General features: G+C 40.4%; 1 protein-coding gene across 1 annotated transcript in view; it reads left to right on the top strand.

The window, feature by feature from the left end:
• Positions 1-16,031, top strand: part of LOC311623309 (histone-lysine N-methyltransferase SETMAR-like) — a gene marked incomplete at its 3' end in the record, with an annotated part of 325,341 nt that extends 309,310 nt beyond the window's left edge. Inside the window, exons 4-5 of the mRNA XM_084885317.1 lie at positions 11,932-12,236; positions 15,918-16,031. Of these exons, the coding sequence (XP_084741443.1) occupies positions 11,932-12,236; positions 15,918-16,031 (419 nt within the window). The remainder of the gene's footprint in view (positions 1-11,931; positions 12,237-15,917) is intronic.
• Positions 16,032-17,740: the final 1,709 nt, after the last annotated feature.

Here is a 17,740-nt window from a genome sequence, read left to right as displayed (position 1 = left end):
GAAACTGAGGCTTAGAAACATTTAATGTTATATCCAGGTCCATGTAAATGGTGGAGCCAGGTTTTTTGGTTTGTTTCTTTAATCCTCACCTGAGGATATTTTTACATTGATTTTTAGAGAGAATAGAAGAGAGAAATATCGATGTGAGAGAAACACATGGATTGGTTGCCTCCTGCATGCGCCCTGACTAGGGCCCCAGGCCAGGGAGGAGCCTGCAATGGAGGTACATGCCCTTGACAGGAATCAAACCTGGGACCTTTTGTCCACAGGCCGGTACTCTATCCATTGAGCCAAACCAGCTAGGGCAGAGTCAGTTTTTAAAAGTAGTGCGGAGCCCAAAACTCTTGTTTACTCTGCAAACAGGAAGACATAAAGGGCTTATGTGTATACTAGAGGCCCAATGCACAAAATCCATGCAAAAGGATCGGCCCTCCCAGCCCTGGCTGGCCCTCGCAGCCCCTCACAGCCCTGGCTTCGGCTTCCTTCGGAAAGTTGTCCTAAGGACGGTCGTTTTGCAGTTTGATGTGATTAGCATATTAGCTCTTTATTAGATAGGATATAGGATAACCATCTCCAAAGGTTAAGGGACCCTCTGTGGTAGAGAGAGTGGAAATTTCTAGGTCAATCTATCAATAGTTCTTATGAGTGGAATCATGAAAGAAGACAGACTTTACTTCCAAATATAGAAGAAATGATTATCTTATGAAGGTAGAATTTCCCACCCTAGATGGGAATTAGCAAGTGATTACATCTTAAAGGGGAATTTTAGAGGAGATTTCTGCTTGGCTGATCTCTGCTTTAATCCCAACTTCTAGTTTCATGATGTGATAGTATATAAAAAGCATGAGAAGATTGAGTTGGAAATACTGTTCCTCTTGCACATGTTATTTTTGAGGAGGGGTTTGTATTTTAGACTAACTGCATGTGGATAAAGAGCTCATTTCCAAGAGAGAAGGTCCAAGAGTTCTCCAAAGAGTTTACAAGTGCCTTTCTTAGAAGACTGCCCTATGATTCTGGAGCTCCCAGGACCTGGTCAGTCATACGTTCATTCTGAAAAATCCAAACACAGTCTCAAATTTCACCATCAGCAGGACTGGAATAGAACAAAGAGGATTTTCTACTTTCCTTAATCCTTCCCAAAGAAGGATTAAAGACATCAATTAAGCAATCTCAGAATCCATCCATTGTCCTACTTTCGAGAACAGTTTCAGAAATTTTTAATGTAATGTCATTTGTGGATGGGTATGTGTAAGAGAAAGCACTGTACTTATGCTCAGATTTCCTCCTGTGTCTTACTGCTTCATAAGGGGGAAATAATACCCGTTTATTTCCCTGCCACCTCTTTCATAAGTACACTTCCGTTTTCTGGTTTAGAATAGCAACTACTCCTATGAATCAAAGATTGCCCAGGAAGAATATTTTCATCCTTGAGAGAGCTCACGTGGATTAAGATAAAGCATTACCCACTGGCCAGAGAAATTGTAGAGCTAGGCAGTATTCCTGCTGCGATACACCTTTATTGTTCTCTCTGCCTTTGCCCCTCTTTTCTCTCTCTCCTCCTCCTTAGGCAAGAGCAGCTGATGCCCCATTGAACTTCCAGCTTTGTGAGGAGTCTGAGATGATTTTGGAACTGCAGCTGTTAGCTATTTGATTCTTCCTTCCGCAATCTGAAGGTGATTAAGAGCCAAACCTAAATCACAGGGAAGAAAATTCTAGATAGAGATGCGAACTTTAATCATGCCCCAAGATCCCCCTTTTTTGGATAGAGGTGTCACTCACTGTAAGAAAGGGAGAATGATTGAAAGCACAGAGAGAATCTAGTCAGTGGGTCTGTATTCCAGATAATTGTGTCCTTAATAGCATCAATAACTTGCTAAATGAAGGTGAGCATACAAATATCAATACAATTTGCAGAAAGATGTCTACCTAGATAAAACATGTGTATAATTTATCTTCTGTTCTATCTTTCCTACAATTAAAAAAAAATCCAGGTACATAGTAGGTGATCAATAAATGCTTGTTGAATAAAAAATGATATAGTAGGATTGGGAGATAATGGTGGTATAGATCACTGTAATTTCATAATCTTTGATGTCCATATTTTGAGACAACTGCTTGATCAATGAAACTATCTTAAAACCAAAGTCCTTTCAGTTCAGTAGATCCATTGGTAAGGATCCAAGACAGACTCAACACATATCTGATTTTGTTTGATAATAATAGGGCTAGTGATAGTTTATTCTTTATGAGCCCAGAAAATAGCAGTGTTTAACAGTGTATATTTCAAGATTCAAACTGCTGTTCTCCAACTCCATCACTTACCAGCTTGATCACACTGAACAAGTTTCTTATCTGGGTTCCCTCATCTAGAGAAGGTTCCTTTGCCTATCAAATTGTAATAACTCGTAGGACCATTAGGAGGTTTCAAAGGGAAAAATTCTTTAAAGTTTTCAGCATAGTGTTTGATACACCGTAAGTATTAAATAAATGTTAACCATTATTATTATTATTATTAATCTACCTTCTATGAAATAAAAGGAAATAGAGCTATGGGGAAGTATAACATTAATAAATAAAAGGGAAATTTGGCTGCCTTTTCTATCTCTGCACTTTTTGTTGTTGAGGTTTTTATTTTTTTATTTTTATTTTTTAATATATTTTATTGATTTTTGTACAGAGAGGGAGAGAGATAGAGAGTTAGAAACATCGATGAGAGTCATCGATCAGCTGCTTCTTGCACACCCCCTACTGGGGATATGCCCGCAACCAAGGTACATGCCCTTGACCAGAATCGTACCCGGGACCTTTCAGTCCGCAGGTCGACGCTCTATCCAGAGCCAAACCGGTTTCGGCAGTTGTTGAGGTTTTTAGATAGCTGTACATGCTTCAATACTTATAGGAAAATAAAGTACTAATATTACCACTCTACAGAGATACACACAAAATGCTTTGTAAAATATGATAAATCTAAGGCTATTCCATTTTTCCCTTCCTCAAAGTTAAGTTTTATGTTTTAAACATACACTCTTTAGAAAATGCAGTCACTATCTTTTATTCGGTACTAGAATCTCTGTTATTATGAAGTCTGTAGACATTATGCCTTTGAAGTTTGTAAATGGATTGACAGGTGCTTCTAAGAAGCATGGGCAGAGATCAGAATATTATCCTAGAATGTATAAAAGAACACTACGTAAATAGAGTGGGAGATCTCTTTGTATAGAACTGACAATTCACTACCTGAACATGAACAGTCTTCCCCACACTAAAGTTATTCACGTTCAAGACAATCCCTGATGAATTAGTCGATTCCCATGATGTGGGCCAAAGAGCAAGATTACATACATCCTCACTGAGAAAGCGGTGTAATTTTTTATTGGTTTTCAGACTCCTTCAGTTATATTTCCATTGGGGTGTGTTTTTTTAAAACAACATTTAAATTTAACTTCCTGTTCACCTTTCTTGCTACTTGTTTTTGTCTGGCATGGTTTTTATGCCTTCAGGTACATATGAATTATTTACACATCCACATGATTTTCTTTCTACATCTCCATGCTGTGTTTTAAGTGAAAAGTTATGAAGGAATATTAAATAAAGAACAAAACCAAGGGAAATGCAATATAGTTATGTGTGTGTACTGATAATGCCAACCGTCAAGTATTACCGGATTCAGCTGAAAAAATAAAAACAAATATGAGATATTCTGTAACTTTCTTCACAAGATGCTTATTTCATATCACCCTCAAGCAAGATTCCTTCCTAGAAGACATCGTTCTGTAATATTACCTTTGCTCACCTCTAATCTCCTTTGCTCCCTGCTCCCAATACCAGGTAATTTCACCAAATCATAATGCATTTTGTTAGCAGTATGGGGAACAGGACTAAATGAATGTTGGATCATCTATTATGCCAGTGGTAAATTGCAAAGTGCCATTTCTCCAAATCAAATGCATTTGCAAATCAAACCCTGCAGTAGCTGCAGAAAAGTAGACATTGCTCGGCTCATATTTTAAGTCATAAATCTTCAGAGTGCCTTTTAAATCCACAGACACAATTATATATCTCCTTCCATGCTGTTCCAGAGGATAAAAGAAATTGCCATACTTGCACTATTCTATCGCAACAATTCATATCCTTAACAGACCTTTTTCAAAGACCCATCTCCCCCTTAATCTTCCCCAAAAGCCATAAAACACATGCTTTTTTTTTTTTTTTATGATAGAGAGACAGTTTTAGTCTGAAATCCCCAACTTTGCATTTTCATCTTCAAAACCTCCTCTCTGTAGGGTGTAAGCCTCCTGCCTTGGGATCCAAGTAAAGGAAAAATAGAAATGGTATTTCAAGTCTAACTTGATCTTCTGTGTTTGTATGTCACCCAACACCTGTTTCTTTCTTGTATCCTCACAGGCAGCCATAGGACTTTTGTGTTAAAAATTATACCTCATCCATCACAGGGTGAGAGATCAGAAAAAATGCCGATCAAGACTGTTGTGAAAGGAACCATCTGCTGACTTTCAACTGGTTCTAAGATGGTGCAAAGTTATACATTTTAGGGGCTTGTATTGTAGCATTAAGAAAACAAGATCATCGGGCATTAAGTGGACTGTAACAAATAGTGAGTGATTATTTTCTCTAAGATCTAAACCTACTCCTATATAGTTAGTGGGATATTTTTCCTTCCCTTGTCAATGAAAGAAAGCATTCTCATGTAAAAATGAGCCCTAAAACAACTGTGCAGTAAAATGGTTAGCGTAGTGTATTTGGAGTCTGAAAGTCAGAAATGGGCTTGCTGTGCAATCCTTAACAGTCCTCTTATTCCCTGGTGTCCTGTGAGTTGATTTATATTTCTGTAATACATCACTGTTTTCCACTACAGTAAGAATACGAAGAAATATTTGAGACCTGTGTTTTTTTTGTATGAAAATGCTAAAGGTTTTTTTTTTTTTTATCATCACATTTATTTACTTTCAGTTATCAGATATGTTGTCCCTATGTATCTACAATTTCAGTTACTGACAATTTCAGTTACTGACATCATTCCATATTACTTTTGCCATCCCTATAAAAAATCAGATCCTGAATAGCCACTATAGGTCTTTATGCTTTTCTTTAATGTAAACCTTTTATGATAAGCAATTTATTTTAACTTCTTTTCTAGATGGTTCATGTCAAAAAGTATACTTTCTAAACTCTCCTCCAGGGATGAGAAAATGAACTAGAGTTGATAACTCGTTCTGTGTACAGATTTTCAAAACTCCCATTGATCCGCTGTGCTTTTATGATAAAGAAAGAGTCCAAACATCAGCTCTAAAACAAGATCACTTCAGCTCCAGGGCTGAGGAGGCCAGCCAGCTGCTGGGCAGTTTTGATAAACCTTCCCCCTGTGGATGATCAGTTATCCACCCACTCGGGGACAGCAACACGGGGTGATAAGCAGTGGGGGATTGATGGAACTCTGCAGGCCCCACAGGGCAGTCTGGCTAACATATAGCAGTCATTCTCACAGAAGCACTGTCACAAGCCCCACAAGTCTGGTTCCACACTGACCCAGTGGTCCGAGGGAAGGCATTTTTTTTTTTGTCCCTCCAGAGACAGACAAGAGGGGAAAACTATAAGATAAATGTGTGTTGATCTCACAGCTACATTTCGGTATATATATTTTTAATACTATGAAGGGAATGAGTGACTCTGGACAAATAGGCCTTCCCTTCAATTAGTAGAGGTCAAACTATTTCTGTAAATTCTCTGGAGAAGCCTGACCGGCGTGGCTCAGTATTTTGAGTATTGACCTATGAACCAGGAGGTCACGATTTGATTCCCCATCAGGGCACATGCCTGGGTTTGGGGCTAGATCCCTGGTGGGGAGCTTGCAGGAGCCAGCCAATCAGTGATTCTCTCTTAGCATTGATGTTTCTATCGCTCTCTCCTTCTCCTTTCCTCTCTGAAATCAATAAAAAACACATTTTAAAAAATTCTCTGAAGTTCAGTTTAAACCTGTCTAGTGAAGGACCGCTGTCATTCATAGAGAAAGCACAGGAATGTGAAAATGTGATGATCAGGGCTTTCTTTTCACAAGTTGTCCCCAGGCACAGAGGGGTGGGAGGAGATGGGGGACAGGAGCAGGAAAGTGTGCTTGCTTCTGCTATGTGGCCCCATTTTCCAGGACTTCTCAGCCTCAAAGTCCGGTCAGGAGGCTGAGCGAGAAGCAAGTTTGGCCTGGCGGGTGCAGTGGCTACTGAGGTACATACTATACCTTCGCAGCGAATTGCCCATGTGAAAAAGGTTGCTTTCTGCTCTTTTCAAGGTTTTCATGAACCCACTGGAGGATGGACCGCATGCGTTTCTTTGTTGTATTATTTTTACAATTATTGACCTTCAGAGCTCAAAGAGCTGATCTGATGATCCCCATTCTGGGCTGTGTGTGTGTGTGTGTGTGTGTGTGTGTGTTAAATGTTTTGTAACCAATGTATACATGCAGTTAGCAGAAGTAATAGTCTCATTTTACATTTGTGTGAAGTCTCTTTACACTAACAGGAAATGCAAAACAGGTGCTGAATGAAGCCTACAGCAACTAGAGCAGGGGTGACACATGGGTAGTTGCCTCAGTGATTTAACAATTAAGGGTTAGCTGCGAATCCTGCTGAACTCCCGAGACGGCTCCGTGCCATCACTGTGGAAGGGCCACAACTCGGGGGACTTGCCCGGCCACATCTTGTCCAGAACTGAAAACGCCCTTTCAATTCATGTTTCCTCGTCCCGCCTGCTCGTTTCACCAAATGACATGATTATGCAACTCTGTGCCAAGTTTCCACTCGCCTTCTGTTAACAGGTTTATTTTTGTGTGTTTTCTATTAAACGCACTCCGCGCCCAACCCAAGCCATCAAAGAAGTCACACATTTTTGTAAACGGTGCGTAAACCACACAGGTCCTTAGTTCATAAGGTTATAGTCGCCATAGCTACTGTCATCCTGTGTATTAGCAGCACTGGAATACTATTTGGGAGCAAGTTAACAAAACAGACTCAACATCTGTTAAAAATCCTTTCGAAGACCCCTTTCGAAATGCCAAACGAATTTTTACCAACAGCAATTTATGGAAGGGTCGACGCTAAATTTAATCTCTTCTTCCCCAACACTGAAATTTCAGTTCACTCCTTTTATTCTCTCCTCCCTGCCTTTTAAACAATTCGTCTTGGATGTGACTTCCGTTCCACGTGTACCATGCCTGCTCTCAGGTAAAGGCTACAATTAAGTCTTTTGTTTGTTCTGCCCGCAATTCACTCCTGGCTGGGGATGAGAGCTAAGACAGCGCTTCTGCAGGTTCTTCCCACAATGAAGATGAAGGGAACGGCGGATGATTACTAGCTGTCCTAATGTGCATCGTCAGTCACATGACAAAACAAGCTCACCTTCCTCTGAAACGGGATGTAGGATTTTATTTCATCCGCCACCTGTCAAGTTAACCCACTTATACATTCTAAAATGAGTTTTTAATCTTCGCATTAGTGTTTCTTTCCATCTCCGTTCTCAAAAAACCTCATCGCATTTTGAACAACACGCTCTTTCTTGGGTGCTGTATACTAGGTACTTTCACTTCTAAAAAAGCAATGAGTAGACGATGTTCAAGTATTGGTCTGTTTCTGCCAATCTGGTTTGTGAAGGTCAGGGTTACCACTCAATGTAGCACGGTTCAGAACTAGGTGCTGGGATAACACCCTCCTTTCTGGTTATTCTCACACAACAGCCTCACGCATGGGTCATTGAAAAAATAAAACAGACCTCTTAAAGTTAGCTTAGCAAAAGATTAGGTGTCTAGTAAATATCTAAAAGGTCCTTAGTCATCAGAAAAAACAACAAAAATCGTTATTTTTTTATGAAACTCATTTATTATTAACTCCTCTACAATTAGGCAACCAGGACCTAAACTCTGGGGAGATTTTAAGGTTATAAAACGGGTCAGGAAGTGGGAATGAAAGGCAGCTGCGGACCCTTTGTTCTGTGTTCCATTAACCAGATGAAAAGGGGGGATAGGCTTTATCTCCTAAAGGACACAGTCTCTCCATTCAGTTCCTCTGCGATGGATCGCACAGACTTCACGGCTCTCCGCCTGCTACAGAAGGCCCTGCACTGTGACCTTTTCTTACTTATTGGAACTGATTCACTCATACGTGCCTCCACTTCAGCCAGACCTTCCTGAGCTTATGCCTCTTTCTTTGCTTAGGCGCTGCCCTTTTCTCCACATAATGCCGTCTGGAATTCTGCTTCCTTTAGAGGTCAGCTCACAGCAGTCTCTCCCTCCTCTGAACTTCAAAACTTAGATCTATACCATTTTACATTCTTAATTTTATTTTTATATGACTTTACAATGTATGCTTGTTATGAACTACATTTGATGTTTTTATATCCACCACCAGCAACACAATCGTTTATACATATTTTTATTTCAGTGAAGGGTCAGAAATTGTAAATGGGCTTGTTTTGTTCCTCTGGTGATTTGAATTGGAGACTAAATGCTATGGACTGAATGATTGTGCCCCGCCACCCCCAATGCACATGTGGAAGCCCGAATCCCCAGGGTGATAGTGTTCAGAGGTGGGAGGTAACTAGGTCATGAGGGTGGAGCCCTCATAAATGAGATTAGTGCCCTTATAAAAAAAATTTCAAGAGAGATGATGTCTCTCTCCACCATGTGAGGACACAGCAAGAAGGTGGCTGTCCATTGACCACAAAGAGGGCTCTCACCAGGGGCCTGACCTCGTTGGCACTCTGATCTCAGACTTCCAGCCTCCAGAAGTATGAGAAAAAACTATTTGTTGTTTAAGCTACCCAGTCTATGGTATTTTTCTTATACAACCTGAACTGACTAAGATCTGAAGCAAATGAATCAGTCAGACTATAGTCAGAGAACCCAAAGTTGGTGGTGTAGCAGAAACGATTTAACTTAGGGAACAAAGGTGTTGGGAGAGCAAAAAGGCGAACAGTTAATAGTGATGTTGGGTATTAGCAATAGAAAGAAGTTGTCAACACCTCCAGGGCTGAAGGGATAAAAAGAGGAGGTGGTTTCACTACAGTTTAGGGGCTGGGTCTGCTTGGCAGGAAATGAGGCCGCCAAGGGTAGGGCTGCCCTGGGGAAACCGGGACCACAGAGAAGACACGGCCACCAGAAATGCTGGCCAAAGCCAGGAGAGAAGGAGAGGCATGCTCTGGCTCCTTCCTCCCTCCTACACTCCAAACTCCTGCCAATGACTCTTACTGGCCAAATTAACCAGAAGCCAATTGGCAGGGAAGCCAGGCCAGTGTGTTTTGTGGAAATCAACCCTCTGTTGTACAAAACAGAGCAGAGGAAGCAGATGAGAGAGATCTAAGAGCAAAGAATAACACACTGATGGGCCAGAATTGAATAAATTCAAAGCTGTTCTATATGTGGTGGAACTACACATAGTTCAAAATAACTCACAAGTAACTTGTTTCCAATATCTTTACTAAAACTATTATTTCCGACTGATCACAACGTAATAGCTTAAACTTCTTAAATAATAACTTGTAATATCTTTTATTTTATTATAAATTATAGAAGAAATATCAAGTCTCTTTCCTATCTTTGGCCTGCTTCAGAAAGATTGTAACTATTCTGGTATCTAACCATAATTTTTAAAATATAAATTATAGTCCTAACCAGTTTGGCTCAGTGGATAGAGCATCGGCCTGTGGACTGAAAGGTCTCAGGTTAGATTCCAGTCAAAGGCATGTAACTTGGTTGCAGGCACATCCCCAGTAGAGGGTGTGCAGGAAGCAGCTGATTGATGTTTCTCTTTCATCAATGTTTCTGACTCTCTATCCCTCTCCCTTCCTCTCTGTAAAAAAAAAATCAATAAAATATATTAAAAAATAAATTATGAAATATGTCTCCTAACAACCTAGTCCTCTAAATTCTAGATGCTTCCCTTGTATCTATTTAATGAACTCTCCACCTGTTAACATATCCAAAACTAGTCTCATTCTTACTAGCAGAGATTTTTCATTTGAAAGTAATAGAAATCCAACTCAAACTAGCTTAAAAAAAGAAGAAAACAAATTGGCTTAATATACTAGTAAGTGGAAAGTCTAAATCTTGTATTTCAGGTATAGCTGGATCCAGGAGCTTAAATTAGATCACTTAAAAATCTCTCTCTCTCTCTCTCTCTCTCTCTCTCTCTCTCTCTCTCTCTCTCTCTCTCTCTTTCTCTCTCTGTCTCTTCTCTACCCCTGTGTTTGCTTCCCTCTTTTTAATTTAATTGTCAGATAGGCTTCATGTGTGATGTGTAGAACTCCAGGAAGAACTCTGAGAGCTCTGCTTGAATCACATGCCCACCTGGAGAACCATTCACTGGAGCTAAATCTAAAGTGGATTCTGATTGCCCAGGAAAATGCCACTTGGATTGGGGCTGAGGGTGTGATCTTTCCCATCCAGAATTCATTACAGTTTGAGAAGGAGGTTCTTTTCAAGGAAAGGAATACTGAAAAGATTAAAACATGTATTCACTATATTCATTCCTTCTCCTAATACCAATTTCTTGAACATTTTTTGGTTTTGCTATTATAATTTTGTCAACCATTCAAGTTAAAAACCACCTGCTCTCTATCTCTTGCTTCCAGATTCAATCAATCACTAAATCCTATCATTTATTCTTTGACAACAATTCTATTATCTGTCCTTTGCTTTTATTTTCATTGCCACGACCTGAATTTAGACAAGATTTCCTCAACCATAGCACAGATGATATGAGTTGGATAATTCTTTGTTGTAATGTGTTCTCTGCATTCTAGGATATTAATTGCATGCCTGGTCTCTATCCAATGGATAGACCACACTGTGTGACAACCAAAAATGTCTCCAGATATTGCAAATGTTTCCTGGGGAGCAAAATCTCCTCTGGTTGAGAATTTTTGATTTAGACATTTGTTATATTACCTTTGGGCTATTGTGACAGTCTTTTAACTAGTGTTTCTAGTCCCATTATCTATCTTACTTTTGTTTTCATACGCTATTGTCACAACAGAATTATTAGAGTACCACATTGTTCTAAAAATCCTTTAGTAACATTTCTGTCAATTTTTCTCTACTACTGACTGAATAAAGACCAGATTCTGACTTCTGCATTGAAACCCATAACCTATTACTATTCAGCTAACCACAAGGGAATATTTTTCCACTCAAAGGGGAATACCCATTGTTCCTTGGTTTTGCTTGTGTTTTCTAAGTTGGTGGTCCTACTGCTTTGCAGGCAGCAGTGTCTTCTCTCAACTCGTCAAACTCTCAAATTCTTATGTGTCCTATAAAACCCACCTCCAGTGCTACCTTCTCTTCTTCTCCAGGAATTCTTCTCGTATCTTCCTCCTCTGTCCTCACTAAACCCTTATGTCAGTACATCTGCTCTCTCTGTTTACCACACTCATTACATTTTGGCTTTTGTCACTCATTTGACTCATAGCATTGCGATTGTTTATGCTAACATCTTATCATTCCTACAGAAGGAAAGAGATTGAAATGTGTGTTGCTATCTCTGGCATCACTGCTTAGCCTTGTTTTAGGGCAAGTTATTCACTTTCCAGTGTGCTGTTCCTGGATAAGTTTAATGGAGATAGTCACACCCATCCTGCCTATCTCATTTGATTTTTTTGAGAATGAAATAAATGAGGTGAATTAATCTCATAGAGATAATAGAAAGAACTATATAGTTCTTATTTGAATCCTCATAAGATTCACTGTGATTTGCTATACAGATGGTCAATATATTGGGTCGGCAGCTAAGTAATTGCGGGTTTCACACATATATGGCTTCAGTTGAATTTTTAGTTTGCAGACGTAGTACAAATGTAAAACACATTTTGTTATTTGATAGTTGGCTATTCAGCTGTTAATCAGTAAAAAAAGTTTTTTGATCTGTTTTGTAGTTTTCGTTTGGCGTTCGTTGAAAAATGGAAAATCAAAAGGAACATTTTCGTCATATTTTGCTTTTTTATTTCCGCAAAGGGAAAACGCATCGCAAGCTCATAAAAAGTTATGTGCTGTTTATGGTGACGAAGCCTTAAAAGAACGGCAGTGTCAAAATTGGTTTGCCAAATTTCGTTCTGGTGATTTTTCACTCAAAGATGAAAAACGCTCTGGTCGTCCAGTTGAAGTTGATGACGCCCTAATCAAAGCAATAATCAATTCGGACTGTCACAGTACAACACGTGAGATTGCAGAGAAGCTTCATGTATCACATACATGCATTGAAAATCACTTAAAACAACTTAGCTATGTTCAAAAACTCGATACATGGGTTCCTCACGAACTGAAAGAATCACAGTTAGCGCAACGCATTAGCAGCTGCAATTTGCTAAAGAAACGTAATGAAAATGATCCATTTTTAAAACGACTGATAACTGGCGATGAAAAATGGGTTGTTTACAACAATATCAAGCGGAAAAGATCGTGGAGCAGGCCAGGTGAACCAACTCAAACAACATCAAAAGCTGATATTCATCAAAAGAAGGTTTTGTTATCAGTTTGGTGGGATTACAAAGGAATTGTCTACTTTGAACTCTTACCACCCAACCGAATGATCAATTCTGATGTCTACATTGAACAACTAATGAAATTAAACAATGCAGTTGAAGAAAAGCGGCCCGAATTGACAAATCGAAAAGGTGTTGTATTCCATCATGACAATGCAAGGCCACACACATCTTTGGTCACTCGGCAAAAATTAATGGAGCTTGGTTAGGATGTTTTGCCACATCCACCATATAGTCCTGACCTTGCACCATCTGATTACTTTTTGTTTCGATCTTTACAAAACTCCTTGAATGGTAAAAATTTCAATAATGATGATGATGTCAAATCGTACCTGATTCAGTTTTTTGCTAATAAAAACCAGAAGTTTTTTGAACGTGGGATTATGATGCTGCCTGAAAGATGGCAAAAGGTCATTGATCAAAATGGGCAATACATTACAGAATAAAGTTATTTAGTTCCATGAAAAAATTGTCTTTGATTTTCTTTAAAAAATCCGCAATTACTTAGCTGCCGACCCAATATATTTGGGAATGGGTGGGGAAGTGAGAAGAATTATTTGTGGATGTGACTGGCATAGAGACCAATCCAGTATTTTGTACTTTCACTTAGATATTAATTTGATTATCATAGGTATAACGGTGGTAGAAAAAAAATGAAGGAGTCATGGGAAAATAAATGGTACAGTCAGTTTCACAAGCAATCTGTTAAGCATAGATTTACCAAGTGACCCAGGAATAGTTAAGCATAGATTTATCAAATGACCCAGGAATTCCACTCCTAGGTATTTATCCTCCTCACCCCCCCCCAAATGAAAATATATGTCTATCCAAAAATTCATACAAGAAAGTTTACAGCAGTATTATTCATCTTAGCCAAATAGTGGTAACAACCCCAAATGTCCATCAGCTGATGAATGGATAAACAAAATGGGGTATATCTTTTCGACAAGTTATTATTCTGCCATAGAAAAAAGAATGAAGCTCTGATATATGTGACAACGTAGGTAAACCTTGAGAACATTATGGTAAGTGAAAGAAGACAGTCACAATAAATCTCATATTATATCATTCCACTTATATAAAATGGCCTGAATAAGTAAATTCATATAGACAGAAACTAAGTTAGTGGCTGTTCAGGCTAGAGAAGGCAGAAGATAGGTGACAAAGGAATGAGATCTAAAGGGCACGGGGTTTCTTTGTGAGGTGATGCACATGTTCTAAAATTGACTGCGCTAATGGTTGCAAATAAGTATAAATATACTAAAAAAAAAAAACACAAAAAACCTCTGAACTGCGCACTTTAAATGGGTAAAGTGTATAGTATATGAATTATATTTCAAGAAAGCTGTTATTTAACAGAAAAAAGCTCTAAAACCAACCATCCCAAAAAGAGAAGTCCACAACTACCAATATTTAAGTTTCTTAAGTCAAAACAGGTAAGTTCATCAAAGACTAGATGTTAAGCCCGGGGATTGTGTTATGCATGTCTTTGGTGTTAGTCTTATGTTTGATCCAATTCATTCCTTTTCCCCTGGCAGAAATTGCGTTCTGCTTCCTCTGCATCTGTCTTCTTCTGACGCTGAACTTGGTGACTTATAGATCCATAGAATCCTATTAACTTGCCAATACTAATTCTCTGTTTTTAACTTAGCCACATCAGGTTGTCAAAACAGGTAGTTTGACTAAAAGGATTATACTTATGGTAGGATACAGAGGAGTAACTCCCATGCTTTCAAACTATAGGGAATAGTTGAATGGCATTCATTTCTGCCAACCCAATTAAATTGTGACCAAACAGTTATATGAAAGAAACTTTTGCAGACCGTGAGCTTTTGTTGCCAGAGCTATCCTGTCTTTGTGCTCTCAGACGCATGCTAAGACCACCACTGAATTGCTGAAGAGATTTCATTTCTCTGTGTAATACAGAGATCATTCTACAGAGATGCAATTCCATTTTCCAATATATTTTCTTCTTTAAGCATAACAGGAATGTGGGAGCCTCCCAACCCTTTCCTGTGGTGGATGTTTGAACCTATGTGAGTTAATTAGGACGTTTGGTCTCACCACCTCCTTTGCAAACCTCCTCTCTGCGGTCTCTGACATCCTAGGTTTCTTGTCTGACAGGATGCCCTCTGTGTGAGCACACTCAGTGACCTGACTCCTCCTTCCTTCTTGGTGCCAGAGAGAATGGGATGGAAAAGATGCCTCTACTTTCCCCTCGCCCCCTTGGTCCTTTAGCTTCTTCAATTGGAAAACATCAGATGACATGGCACATGTAATATTTGTCAAAACACGGTGATAGCAATAACTGGAAAATGAATATTGACATTTATTGAGCACTTGCAGTTCATCATTAACTATCCTGGCTGCCTTACTGAATCTCAACAGCTCTGAATATGGACTATTACTGTGCCTGTTTTATAGGTGAGTAACCAAGTTTGAGTGAGATGAAGCCACTTGCCACAGGTAGAGCTAAGACATTAACCTGGGTGGTTTCACCCAGGCTTTTAACCACTGCCAAGGTTCAAGTTTACATGGTTTGGAACTTGCTTTGTACATGCGAGGGAAATGACCACATGATGCAGCTTTCACAGTGTGAGCATCCATGTGTTGGACTCTTCTGCTTGTCCCCCAGGCCTTCTCCGCATCCCTCCACTCTGCTTTGGGCACTCAGAGATTGACCCCTGGCTCTCTTACCCTGTGAGCTCAGCAGGGAATTGGAGGGAGGAAGGGGAGAGAGGTCAGCCCCCTCCTGCCTTGTCCCTGATCACTGGCCTCGTCTCCCCACCACAGGTGCCAACCTCCTGTCCAATGGCTCTCTCCACCCAGGACTCTCTGTCTCTGATGCTGGTAACCATTCTCTCCTGTTGTTCAGTGTTAACACCTGCTGTACTATGGCCAGCACTAATCTCTGTGGTTTCTCTATATCCTGCTCACACCTTTGCAAATAGATCCTTTATTCAACTCTCCTTGAATTTCCCTGTCATGAGTATGCCATTTGTTTCCTACTGGGACCTTAACTGACCCAGTCCTTATGGGCGTTCCCCAATCCTTGACCTGGTTCCGCCTTCGGTTCACACTGCTTCCTGACGTGGCCCCTGGGTAAACTCTGCTTCTTTCCACAGAAGGGGATGTTCAATTCTGGTTCTTTCCTGAATTCTGCAGTGTCAACAATAGGTGTGGGAGGGCGGTGGGCCTGGCGAGCAGGGGAGGGTCCACAAGGTTCCTCCCATTCTGGTTCAGGCTTGCCATCTGGGAGGACTTTGGGTCTGCTGGCACCTTATTAACTAATTCCACCTCCTGAGGACATACAGTAATTATGTTCTCAGTGACAACATGGTCAAACCTAATTTGAACAAAAATATTTCTCTTATGGCTAGGCTGTGGCCCAGACTTGCAGAACAGCGTGTCTTCATAATTGTACTAAAATCATCAGATTAAGATCGTCTCCTCCCCCTCTTCCTCCCCCTCTGTTTGGGGCTCTAGAAACATGAACAGAAGCCTCTAATAGCTTTTAGTGGCTCCCTAGAGAATGTTACCAACTGTGATAAAATTATTTTGATTCAGAATTTGGAGGTGGGGGTTTAGAAAATTGCTCACCAGTTCTTCCTCGTTCGTAAGTAAGTTGAGATGAGCACTTTTGCCTCTTTGGTCATGTCTTTCTGCTTCACCTCCCCCTCCACCCCAAATTCTGAATATAAGAGTAAATATGGGGTCCTAGGGAAGACCTTCAGGAATGTACCTAATTCAGTTTGGAAGGGTCAAGAGATCTTCTTGCAGGAAGTTACAGGTGTTGGCTAAGGACTTCCCTGGTGGAGGGAACAATCTGTGCAAAAGCACAGAGGCAGGCGAAGGCAGGAGAAATTGGGGGAACTAAACACAGGACTGCATGAACCCCAGGGTTTATGCAGTTCAAGCTTCCTGAGATAATAAGGATGAGAGGTCAGATGTGGCGTCGGTAAGGCCACATGGTTGTGCATAGCCACCATCTGTTCTGGTTGTTTAGCTCACTACTCCTGCATTGGTACCTCTGCACACCCATATAATGTATTCTATATAGGTATTCGTGTTCTTGGGTCCTTGCTTTACAAGGTTATGCCTTTAATAGTACTCCTGCTTTTTTAGTTTCCATCTAGACTTCTAATTCGATTACTGTATTCTCAGGTACCATTTAAGATGACCTCCTCTCCCCTGACAGCCTACAGTGTTGTTTTATCCATGTCAGCTTCGAGGCATCTTGAACCTTCCTTCTCTGCGATCAGAATAAGTTTCCCTCAAGGATCTTTGAAGCACTCTCTTCAGACTTTTCTGCTCTGAGGAAATTCCTTTTGCGCCTGAGAAGACGGCAGCTGGCTGTGTTAAAAGAAAGCACCGGGATGCTTGAAGACTGTTCCAGAATTTGTGCATTCATTTTTGGTTTTAATTTTAGCCCTTGAATTACGTCTCTAACATAGGCCAATTTGCAAGAGAAGCAGATATCCCAGCTGACTTCCGTGGCAGGCTGTGGCGCTCTTCCTATCTGCCGCTCTCTGAGCCAAACAGCTGTGCTTTGGATCCGCTGGGCAGGCAGCTGCAGTGTCTGCAGCCTTTGCAGAGCACTTTCCTGCCTCCATGCCACACCTGGGAGCCCAGAATGTTGCTGGACGTGCCAAACTAGGTTGATGCATACCACAGACAAGTCCGTCATCGCTCCTTCCTGGACACACTGAAACTCACAGACATCTGTAAATGATTTGTGAAAGAAGCACATCTCTGTTGAGTTAGTGTCTTAATGTAAAGACATATTTATGTTTGGGAAATGCTTTCTTTCTCATGGGCCAAAAGATTCATCTATAAGTCTATGAAGACTGGTAATACCTCCAAGCTTGATGATGATGATGATGATGACAAGCTCCAAGTGTCATTGTCGTCATTGTCGTCATCATCATCATCATCATGATCATTTTCATTTGCTGGAAAATCAGCTTTGGAAACATAACAGAATGAGCAACTGCACAGGTTCGGGTCCGGGTTCCAAGGAGTGCCTTTCACGTTCCACTCTTGTTCTGAGAGTCATATTTTCTAAGACTTAGCTTTTGCCAAATTCATACCAGTAGGAAAAAAGCTAGAAGGTTCCTTCTGCTTTGGCCTAGTTTGCCTGCTAGGCATTTATGAGTTAACCCAACAATTATTTTTGAGTCCCTCCCATGTGCCGGACACACAC

The sequence above is a fragment of the Pipistrellus hanaki genome (assembly GCF_964339955.1).
Source record: "Pipistrellus hanaki genome assembly, chromosome: 5".
Taxonomy (NCBI): domain Eukaryota; kingdom Metazoa; phylum Chordata; class Mammalia; order Chiroptera; family Vespertilionidae; genus Pipistrellus; species Pipistrellus hanaki.
This window is presented reverse-complemented; position numbering and strand designations above follow the sequence as displayed.